General features: G+C 44.4%; 1 protein-coding gene across 2 annotated transcripts; it reads left to right on the top strand.

The window, feature by feature from the left end:
* The first annotated feature begins 15 nt into the window (after nucleotides 1–15).
* LOC139420417 (meckelin-like) lies at nucleotides 16–11,419 on the top strand. 2 transcript variants are annotated; one of them, XM_071170501.1, is made up of 28 exons: nucleotides 16–245; nucleotides 694–782; nucleotides 1,140–1,230; nucleotides 1,352–1,451; nucleotides 1,946–2,012; nucleotides 2,113–2,184; nucleotides 2,468–2,530; nucleotides 2,666–2,820; nucleotides 2,984–3,092; nucleotides 3,181–3,267; nucleotides 3,581–3,646; nucleotides 3,962–4,115; nucleotides 4,192–4,312; nucleotides 4,408–4,513; nucleotides 4,596–4,652; nucleotides 4,747–4,845; nucleotides 5,006–5,104; nucleotides 5,382–5,471; nucleotides 6,689–6,788; nucleotides 6,888–7,033; nucleotides 7,320–7,460; nucleotides 7,565–7,645; nucleotides 7,774–7,890; nucleotides 8,000–8,116; nucleotides 8,418–8,525; nucleotides 9,367–9,469; nucleotides 10,152–10,294; nucleotides 10,388–11,419. In XM_071170501.1, the coding sequence occupies exons 1-28, from the start codon at nucleotides 59–61 to the stop codon at nucleotides 10,466–10,468; spliced, it is 2,949 nt and encodes a 982-aa protein (XP_071026602.1). In that variant the 5' UTR covers nucleotides 16–58; the 3' UTR covers nucleotides 10,469–11,419. The 2 variants fall into 2 exon arrangements, with proteins under 2 accessions (XP_071026602.1, XP_071026614.1); XM_071170513.1 differs by lacking the exon at nucleotides 16–245 and having other exon boundaries at nucleotides 746–782; nucleotides 1,352–1,398; nucleotides 10,388–10,630.
* The last annotated feature ends 262 nt before the right edge of the window (nucleotides 11,420–11,681 follow it).

The following is an 11,681-nucleotide window of genomic DNA, read 5'->3' on the forward strand; positions in this document are numbered from 1 at the left end:
AGTGGCGCGAGCACAGAAGGGTTTGTGGGTAAAATAACAGAAAGTCAGTTTCTCTACCATGGCAACGGGGATGCTACTTGTGTGCGGATTGGCACTATTTCTAACAATAAAATCAAACCTACTTCACTCCCAGCAGTTTACGATTTCGTTTCAGCGTCCTTCAGACTGCGGCGTGGAACAGTTCTACGACATCTCCAGTCAGTCCTGTGTGAAATGCGGACCGAACCAGAGTACGAGTGCAACTGGTGCGTTATCAATGGTGTTGTTGGTTATACTGTGACTAACGGGCTACCTAATTAGCAGTACGCTAATCTACTCCAGTCCGGGTTTGTTGTAGAGTCAATCGTGTTGTTTAAAACATTACGTGTACGAATAGAACAGGCTCAACCATCTTTGCTAAATAGTACTTAAATACAGCAGTAGCGAATCATAGGGGAGGAATGTAATTGCAGTAAGCCACCTGGCTAGCTAGCTGGTTAGAATTGGATAATAATGCAGCTAATATAGTGTAAACTGGCCTGCTAGTTGCATTGTCCTATATGTAGACTATGTTAGCTGGTTCATCAGTCAATAAGATTGCTGCAGGTATTGTTTGCTGAGAGAAATGGCACTGATGGTTTACAACGTAACCTACAACTGTGTCTACTGTTATAATCTCTTGTGTTAACCAATTACCCTCTCCTCCTTCATCAGGTCTGTCTTGTGAATGTGTGACTGGGTTCAGAGTTCTCGCTACCAACGGAGCTTCCATCACCTGTCAGAAGTGTCCATTAGAAAAACCGGTATATTCTTATTCTGTACTACTAGACAGTAGATGATCACACCTTATAATACAGTACAAAATCAGCTATTTCTATTTACTTATCATTCACCGACCAGTTTAAAGGTCTCAATCAATACAGATTGTCCTGGGAAGTGTGCTGAACACAGGAGATTGGTGGCACCGTAGTTGGGGAGGACAGCTCATGGTAATGGCTGGAGCGGAATAAGTGGAATGGTATCAAATACATCAAACACATGGTTTTTATGTGTTTAATGCCATTCCATTGCTATGTTCCAGCCATTATTATGAGGTGTTCTCCCCTCAGCAGCCTCCACTGGTGCTGAACTGCATGTGTTGTTCTGCCTGTCTCCTGTAGGCAGTAACAGAGGATGGCTATGGGTGTATCCTCTGTCCGGGCAGTCTGACAGAGCAGGGAACCTGTCAGTGCCCGTCTGGGAGTATACTGGGTGAGTAAAACTGGGAGTATACTAGGTGAGACAGCAGCTGGAGGAGCCACGTCTACAGGGGATGTGATGGTGTTTATGGTGCCCCGCTGTGTGATGCTAATGCTGTATTGTTGTACTGTAGTGGAGCGGGATGTCCAGGGGAACCCTCTGGAAGAGGCCAGGTGTGAGGTGTGTAACGGAGCTGAACCTGCCCTCTCAGCCCCTAACAGCTACGGAGACAGGTACCAGACACAGCCAAGTCTTCCTGCAGAACAACTGATATTTCTGCTCTAAACTCTCAGATGGCATGACTTGTTAAGATTCTGCTGACTGAACCATTTACTGTCTGTCGGTCTGACTGTCTCTGTCTGTCTGTCTCTGCTCTAAACTCTCAGATGGCATGACTTGTTAAGATTCTGCTGATTGAACCTTTTACTGTCTGTCTCTGGCTGTCTCTGTCTGACTCTGCTCTCTTGTCTCTGTCTGTCTCTGCCTGACTCTGTCTGACTCTGTCTGTCTCTGTCTGACTCTGCTCTCTTGTCTCTGTCTGTCTCTGTCTGACTCTGCCTGACTCTGCCTGACTCTGCCTGTCTCTGTCTGTCTCTGTCTGACTCTGCCTGTCTCTGTCTGACTCTGCTCTCTTGTCTCTGTCTGTCTCTGCCTGACTCTGCTCTCTTGTCTCTGTCTGTCTCTGCCTGTCTGTCTCTGTCTGACTCTGCTCTCTTGTCTCTGTCAGGTGTCAGAGATGCCAGGCTTCCCTCATCAACACCTCTCAGTCCTGTATGTGTGGTTCCAACATCCTGGTGAGCCCACCCTCTATAATACGCGTGTGTGTCATGTATGGGTTTAAAATTAAATACAAGTTTAGAGCATCCGTGAATCATATGTCATGTTTCTTTACAGGCTGGAGGTATGTGTTTCCCTCCCAACAACCTCCCTACAACTGTGAACCCTAATGTCAACTATGCTGAGCTGGTAAGTCTACACAACAGGGCCCAGTTTTTCAAATGTTATCTATCTGGATTTTGTCTATCGGATAAGATTAAATGCATAGAAATAGAACGAATAATTTACTTGAATGGGGTATTCCGTTGTGTTCATTCTATTTCTCTGTTTTATTCCTATCCGATAGGCAAAATCCAGGTAGATACTGTATTTTTTGAAAAACTGGGCCCAGAGCATCAGTGAGCCTGCTGTAGTTATGTAACTGTGGAATTATAGTAACACTGTAACACTGTTTGGTATGTTCCCCCTGTAGTCCCTTCCTGTGCAATCAGCATGGTTCTCCACAAACCTCTACTCTTCAGCAGCTGCCTGCTTGGTAAAATATACAGCCTCTCAAATACCTGTTCACCTTTCTGACCCTGGACGATCTATGTGCACTTGTCCATGTGTGTGGTGTGTGTCCTGCAGGTGTTCTCTGACCTGATCGTGTTGGTATGTGTGCATTGTACAGGTGTATACTAACCTGACAGCATGCCAGGCATTGGGGAACATGTGTGTGATGAACATGCACTCCTTCAGCAGCGTGGCCAACGATGCCTGTGGTCTCTACAACACTATCTTCAGAGCTACCGCAGCCCTGGGATCTACACAGGACATATCCTACTGGTAACCTCTAACTCTTTTCCTGACCCCTAACCTATAACCCCTAAAACATCTTCTGAAGATCTACTCTTGCTCTGGAGTCTCTAACCACTGTTTTCAACCAATGATGTAAAATCTGGAGTAGATCAGTCAATGGAACTGTCCATTCCTGCCCCTGTGACTTTAGGAGAGCCAATCTCCCATGGCTTTACTACGGGGACCAGCCGGGTCTGGCCAACCGCGTGCTGCAGACAGAGCCACTTCCCACTGGATTCAGCTTCAAGGGACGCAACAGGGTCCGTAACACACACATTGACCCAACACTATTACCATAACACCTATGATGATCACTCCGATTCTACGTGCGTTGTCTCTCTTTCTCAGAATACAGACATCAACCTAGTGGCTGCTGTCTACAACGCCAGAGGAGACTTCCTCCAATGGGAGAAAGTGGGAGGAAACAACCTGCAGGTAAAACAGGAAGTTCATCTTGAGCCTGACTAGTGAAGGCTAGTCTTGCATTGCCACACTTTGCAGTCTCATAATGACTCCCATTCATATTGACCTTCAAGCTGAGCTGTCTACTGTAGTAATATTTGTAACAACCTGAGGTTGGGAGCAGAGCCCTTAGTGACACACAAGTTTAGCCTAAAGGTGTTCTTCTTTCCATCACACTGCTGGTTCCAGTGTTGAGACGCCAGTGTTTCATGATACAGCTCAGTCATAGATCAGTCGTTATCATTATTAGTTTTGACTTGAGGAAAGTGACTGTCTCCTCTCCCAGCTCTGTCCAGACACCGCCAGGAGACAGGAGGCAGCTTACACCTTTGGCACGGCCTACCAGGAGACTGTGAGTTTCTACCTCTATCCAGTGCTTGACTTGAACTGAAATGGGTTCCGGTACTCATTTTGGATGCCACTACTGTTTATACAGTATTTAGGTGCAGGAGCTCCACAATACTTTTGAGATAATATTCTATAAGAGGAACAGGAGCTTCGAGCAGTAGAACATTTGAGGTGCCGGGACTCAGATCCGGTGAACTCCTGCCCAAGTCAAGCCCTGTCTCTATCTCGTCAACATGTGCTGTGGTGTTTTCTCATGGTTACAGTTGTTTTGCGTTCTCACTTAGCGCCAATTCTATGACGTATGTGTCTGTGTGTGTAGTGTGTTCTCTCCGTAGCAGACCTGTTGCGTGTTTATGCTGAACCTTTATTCTACGATGTGTTTGTGGATCTGAGCCGAGGAGAGGACAGGAGACTGCTCCCCCTTCCCACACGCAACCTCAACCAAGAATACAACAGGAAGTTCATCAACCAAGGTGAATGTGGGAGGGGGTACATTTGTTTTAAATCCTTTCTCCCTCAACAAGTATCTTGAATAACTGGTGTGTGTAGGTAACTTGAACGACTGGTACCTATCGAGACGTGTGTTACTGGTGGACACTCTGAGTGGGAGAGAGAAGAGCCTCGGCTCTCTGCCAAAAGTCATACGCATCGCAAGCAGCATCAGGATAGGGTGAGTTGCACACTCAAACACACATCCATGTAGGACTATACGCATTCATCAATGTTAGCAGGGTGTGAAAACATGTGTGTGTATTTATGACATAGGTTTCAGCTGGTGCCAGGGACTCAGAAGGGACAGGTGTTCCCTCCTCTCCTCTCTGTGACCTACTCAGACGTCCTCATCACTGCCCCAAACACACAGACTGTCTCTGTGAGTAACACATCACACACACACACCTTCTCACAGCACACACACACATCCCTGATCCCACTGTAACTTCTGTGTGTTCTAGGTGTCGTTTGCTGTGGACTATGAAATGGACCAGACTGAAGCTCACATGAAGACTGATGTGAGTAACCAGGGGACAGAGAACAAGAAGGGTAATGCTGTTGCGATTGCATGCATAGAGAAGACTGTAATGATTAGTGTGTGTGTGTGTGTAGATCGCCCTAGGTGTGTTGGGTGGTGTTTCTGTTCTGTATTCCTTAGTGAAGACAGCCAGCTGGAAGAGGAGGATTGGCTCTCCTCTCATTGACATGGAGGTACCTGACCTTTAACCTGTAACCCCTGACTTCTAACCATTAACCTTTTAAACACCCAAATGCATTTATTTAAATGTAGAATTCGATAGCATGTTTGTCATATATTTTCCCTGACCTCTCTCTCTCTGCCTCTCCCTCTCTATTTTTCTCTGTCTCTCAGACCGTATTGAAGTTCCTGTTGTTTTACGCTGGTGATCTGGCTAACGTCTTCTTCTTCATCACCGTGGGAACAGGCCTGTACTGGCTCATCTTCTATAAGGTAGACAGAGACCCCCGCAGACAGACACACACCACAGCCCCCCCCCCACACACACACACACACACACTAACAGACCTTTACCTCTGACCCTGGTCTTTACTCCTGTTTATACGGATTGTGATTTTATTCAAGGTTTTTCTCTTCTTTCTTCTCCTGGGCTGCACACTCAGACGGTGGAGGCAAGTCTTTCTCTTCTCCTCCCCTCCTCTTTTCCTCTCCCCCTCCCACACAAGAACATTAAAAACATGTGTGTGTGTGTGTGTGTGTGTGTGTCTAGGCCCAGCATTTTGTGTCAGTGCTGCTACCGTTACCAGGTCTGCAGGAGGAGAGGTTTGTGGCGTATGTGGGCTGTGCCTTTGCTCTCAAGGTGAGGCCATCCCACCCTGTTGACAGCTTGTGTTATGTGTATGCTTCTATTTGTCTAAAATTGTGGTATTCGAAGTCAGGGGAGCGACCCCTAGTGTGGGCGAGGAGGAATTGCAGTGGGGTCGCCACGTAGAAAAAAGTATTATATATTTTGTTTTAAATGGGTGTGGGGATTACAGTACAGATTATTTGACAAATTAATTGTGATTTAGTCAATTATTTATATTGGTTCTCCTAATTTTGTAAGAGATAAAAATGAATTGAATGTTATTTGTTGATGTAAAATGTTAATTTTTCAGATTTCTAAGGTTGTGTAAGTATATAAATTGGTTCAAACCACCTAAAACCAACTAAGGCATAGATGATGGTAATAAGAGCTACAGCAGGTTCTCACCACTGGTGGGATAACATGCTGTAACGTCCTCAAACGTGCAGAAACATCTAGTTCCAAAATTCTAATACTTTTCTGTTTTGTGTGCCAACGCTAAGGATACCGCTTTGTGGCACACCTATAGGAAAACTGTCAGGAAAATAGGGCTGGTGTTAATATAGGTGAATCTGTTGAAACTTGCAGTCCAACTCCTATGACTCAGTGTTAGGATGCCAAGGATCGTAATTATCTATTATTTCATTAAACAAATAATCAATTTTTCTGACAGTTTTTCCCAAGGCGGCGGCATAGGTGCCAATGGCATATTAGAAGATCTGAAGGCCTCATCAATCCACACCTAGGAAGACCACATGACGTAACACACATGCACACACCCAAACCCACACACAGATTGTGACCCAACGTTCAGAACACAACATTAACATAAACATGCACAGTCAAAGAATAACCCTTGGGTTTTACGGGGAAAACACTTCAGCTGAGCAGTCACTTGTTCATGGATCTGTGCTACTTCACAACTCTGTTCTCTTCCCTGAAGCACATGCAGATTTGGATAGTGAGAGGTTTTGCTGAGGAAGTGATTTCCCACTTTCCTGTGGTAACCTTGTGTTGGAGCCTCCTAATCCTAGTAAAACATTTTTTGTGGAAAAAGGAACATATTTGCCTTTTTCATCCTATTTATTGAATAGCGGTGGAATTATTGGCCGATATCGATATATCGGTCATTATATTTGGGGTGGGGTCACGAGAAATTTTGCCGATAGAAATGGGATCCCTGCTGAAAAAGTTTGAATACCACTGGTCTAAATTGTCTTCCGGTCCTCCAGACTGTGCAGTTTCTCCATAAGCTGATCCAGCAGTTGTCAGTGGATATCTTCTTCATAGACTGGGAGAGACCGCGCGGCAAAGCCAACAAGACCATCCAGGGTACGTAGTCAAAAAACGCCTTTTCCCCTTTTCTCTGAAAGTTGTTTTACCCCTCTGTCTGTCTGAATTAGAAGTGACCATGATTTGGGTTGTTGTCAGGCAATGGCAACGGTGAGGCGAAGCACAGCCCTTCTCCTGTCAGCATCTGGAGGACCTACTTTGTGGCCAACGAGTGGAATGAGATTCAGACCATACGCAAGATCAGCCCCACCTTCCAGATCATGGCTGTGCTTTTCCTACTGGAGGTACACACACATCTTCCTTCCCTCTCTCTGTCTCTGTCTCTCTCTGTCTCCTTGTCTGTGTCTCTCTCTCTTTCTGTCCCCTTGTCTGTGTCTCTCTCTGCCTCTCTGTCTCCTTGTCTGTCCCTCTGTGTCTCTGTCTCTCTCTGTCCCTCTAAGCCTCTCTCTGTGACTCTCTCTTTCCCATCAGAGAAATGGCAGCACTCTCCCCTGATACATTTCAAATCACTTTCTTAACTCTCTCTCTGTGACTCTGTTGCTCTATCTTTCTCTCTCCCTGTGTGTCTAGGTGGTTGGCTTCTCTAGTCTGGCCCTTAGGGACCCCTGGTCAGATCTCCAGCGCCCCCCTCAGTCCTACTCCCCTCCCTACAGCCTGACGCTGCGCTATGGCCTGGCCGCCACACTCTGGCTCTGCATTGGACTGCTGCAGGTAGGTACACCCCTATGAACTGCAGACGTTGGTCAGACCTGTTACCAGAGTGGGTCTCTGGACAGGCTTTCTCACTCTGTGTGTCTTTCACTTTCTCTCTGCAGATCATTTTCTTCACTGCTTTCCATGAGCGTTTTGTGGAGGATAAGATCCGTCAGTTTGTGGACCTATGCTCTATCAGCAACGTGAGTATCACTCTCACCAGCATAGTGTCTCAGCTGCCGTGCACATTTTGTAAAAGTGAGATGGGCTGATGAACTGCTGCTGTTTTAATGCTATCAGTCATTTAAACAACTTTTTTCTTCTGTCTTAGATTTCGGTGCTGCTGCTGTCCCACAGGTGTTTTGGTTACTACATCCACGGGCGCTCCGTCCACGGCCACGCTGACACCAACATGGAGGAGATGAACATCAACCTCAAGAGAGAGGCCGTACGTACACACAGAGACAGACAGAGAGAGTGTGTGTGGAATTGGGATGTGTGTATTTCGTTCTGATATAAAAAGCTATTCAACCCTTTCTCCCTCTCTCTCTCTGTAGGAGTCTCTGTGTGGTCAGAGAGGTCTCCTTCCCAACACAGACACTCAGACCTTCCAGATCTCCATCACCAGCCGCCTACGCCTGCAGTACGACCGCATCCTGGAGCCCCTCAGCAGGGTGGGGCTGTGTGTGTCTGTGTGTTGTTTGAGATCATCATAATCAACAGGAAAGATATTCATGTCTGTTCTATGCCATGTGTTTCTATCAGAATATTCTGTTACGTTGTACCACATTGAACATGCCTCTGTCTGAAGCTTTTAAAAATGTAGTTGTCACAGTTTTCATATTATTTCAGGTTACAACACATTTCATGATTTACAATTTCAGAATACTTTGTAGAGTTCAAAGGGTCAGGTACACTCAAGGGCATGGAAATATTTACCTTGTTCAAAGGTATATCTGTGTTTGTCTCTAACAGAGAAATGGACCGTCGCGGTTGGTGGACGCAGCCTCGGGACACCCCTTTGACCAGAGCACCAAAGCCTACCACACAATGAACCGTTTCCTAGGATCTGTCATAGACCATGTAAGATATAAACATACCACACAATGAACCGTTTCCTAGGATCTGTCATAGACCATGTAAGATATAAACATACCACACAATGAACCGTTTCCTAGGATCTGTCATAGACCATGTAAGATAATCATACCACACACCATGAACTGTTTCCTAGGATCTGTCATAGACCATGTAAGATATAAACATACCACACACCATGAACCGTTTCCTAGGATCTGTCATAGACCATGTAAGAAATAAACATACCACACAATGAACCGTTTCCTAGGATCTGTCATAGACCATGTAAGATAAGATAAACATACCACACAATGAACCGTTTCCTAGGATCTGTCATAGACCATGTAAGATATAAACATACCACACACCATGAACTGTTTCCTAGGATCTGTCATAGACCATGTAAGATATAAACATACCACACAATGAACCGTTTCCTAGGATCTGTCATAGACCATGTAAGATATAAACATACCACACACCATGAACTGTTTCCTAGGATCTGTCATAGACCATGTAAGATATAAACATACCACACAATGAACCGTTTCCTAGGATCTGTCATAGACCATGTAAGATATAAACATACCACACAATGAACCGTTTCCTAGGATCTGTCATAGACCATGTAAGATATAAACATACCACACAATGAACCGTTTCCTAGGATCTGTCATAGACCATGTAAGATAAGATAAACATACCACACCATGAACCGTTTCCTAGGATCTGTCATAGACCATGTAAGATATAAACACACAACACACCATGAGTCACTTCCTAGGATCTGTTCTAAATATTTTCACACACACCCTTTCCTGATGTTATGTTGTATTCTCTGTAGGCCCATCGGGACATGGAATACGTTGTGAGAGACAAACTATTTTTTGAGAGAGTCATAGGGATGGAGTTCTTGGAGCCTATGGACAAGAGCATCTTCTACAACGGTTATGCTGCAACCTTCCCTCCATCTTGTGCCAACATCACTTCTTTTTCAATCTTGGTTCCAATAGTTTATATGTATATACAATACCAGGCAAAAGTTTGGAGCTGTTCTTGCCATAATATGGACTTGGTCTTTTACCAAATAGGGATATCTTCTGAATACCACCCCTACCTTGTAACAACACAACTGATTGCCTCAAACGCAATAAGGAGGAAATAAATTCCACAAATACATTTTTAACAAGGCACACCTGTTAAATGAAATACAATCCAGGTGACTACCTCATGAAGCTGGTTGAGAGAATGTCAAGAGTGTGCAAAGCTGTCATCAAGGCAAAGGGTGGCTACTTTGAAGAATCTCAAATATAAAATATATTTTGATTTGTTAACACTTTTTCGGTTACTACATGATTCCATATGTGTTATTTCATAGTTTTGATGTCTTCACTATTATTCTATAATGTAGAAAATTGTAAAAAAAAATAAAGTAAAACCCTTGAATGAGTAGGTGTGTCAACTTTTGACTGGTACTGTACATATCTGAAAACATGGCAGATACAGCAGTAATATGCGGTCTATATTACTACATTACACACACTGTGTGGGCTGCAGATAAATGGCAGTGTGGTCTGTGAACAAGCCTGGGCACCTGTATGACCTCTGAAATATGTCTTTATTCAACAGATGAGTCCCATTCGTTCAGTGACGTGCTGTTCTACGGGAACGAAGCCACTCTGTTGATCTTTGACACGCTCTTCTTCTGTGTGGTCGATCTGGGAGCACAGAGCTTCATACTGGCAGGCGTACTCACATACATACAGCAAATGGTCAGTATTGTGGGTGTACTTGTACCTGTCTTTGTTTGTTTGTGTCAGTTGTATAACAGCAAAAAATAACAATTTATTTATTTTCTATTCTAGATCTTTCGGTTAATCCGTAACGGTATTGGGCGGAGAAACCTGGCCAACAAAACATTGGTGGACAAGAGATTCCTGATATAGTTTCTGCTGTCAGAATGGTGAAAGTATAGACCAGGCAATTCCAGTTCTCGGGCCTGATTGGTGTCACAGTTTTGCCCCAGCTAACACACCTGACTCCAATAATCAACTAATCATGATCTTCAATTTAGAATGCAATTTGAATAATCAAAGCTGTGTTTGCTAGAGATGGAGAAAAGTGTGACAAGGTTATTCAACTCTTACCCTACGAGGTCTGGAGCCTGCTAGTTTTCTGTTCTACCTGATCATTAATTACACACACCTGGTGTCCCAGCTCTAAATCTGAAGAAAAGCTGTGGAACTTGTCCAGAGTTGAGCTTGAGTGGTATAGACTATAGTATGCCATGCCTTGTTAGCATGTAACAGCCTTGGTAGCTGTGTGACTAGCGTGGTTTAATGCATGTAACAGCCTTGGTAGCTGTGTGACTAGCGTGGTTTAATGCATGTAACAGCCTTGGTAGCTGTGTGACTAGCGTGGTTTAATGCATGTAACAGCCTTGGTAGCTGTGTGACTAGCGTGGTTTAATGCATGTAACAGCCTTGGTAGCTGTGTGACTAGCGTGGTTTAATGCATGTAACAGCCTTGGTAGCTGTGTGACTAGCGTGGTTTAATGCATGTAACAGCCTTGGTAGCTGTGTGACTAGCGTGGTTTAATGCATGTAACAGCCTTGGTAGCTGTGTGACTAGCGTGGTTTAATGCATGTAACAGCCTTGGTAGCTGTGTGACTAGCGTGGTTTAATGCATGTAACAGCCTTGGTAGCTGTGTGACTAGCGTGGTTTAATTGTTTTGTTTACAGCTTTGGCAGCCTCTTTTTTTTTTTTTTGACAAATGCTTTTCTACTTGTTTACACAGTATTTTGTACATGTCCTTCACAGGGTCGATGATGTACATTTTGTAATTCAGTTTTTCTATTTGATATGTTTTAACAAATTAAAACAATGGGTCTGATTTTATATGGTCTCTTCATTTGCTTCCTCTGTTATTGGCCCTGTAGATAGAGAGAGAGAAAAGATGGAGGGAGGTGAAGGTAGATGAGAGAAGGATTGTGGTACTTCAAACCATCCACACATTAGCTATTGGCTGCTGTAGTGCCATCATCAATTACTAACCTAACGTGCCAGGAAACATCTCTTCTGCTGAAGTGTGATGACCTTATTATGGTGCTATAAAACTAGATAACAGTGTAGGCCCAGCTTTGCTCCGGGGCCAGTAG

Source organism: Oncorhynchus clarkii, chromosome 2 (assembly GCF_045791955.1).
Source record: "Oncorhynchus clarkii lewisi isolate Uvic-CL-2024 chromosome 2, UVic_Ocla_1.0, whole genome shotgun sequence".
NCBI classification, from domain to species: Eukaryota; Metazoa; Chordata; class Actinopteri; order Salmoniformes; family Salmonidae; genus Oncorhynchus; species Oncorhynchus clarkii.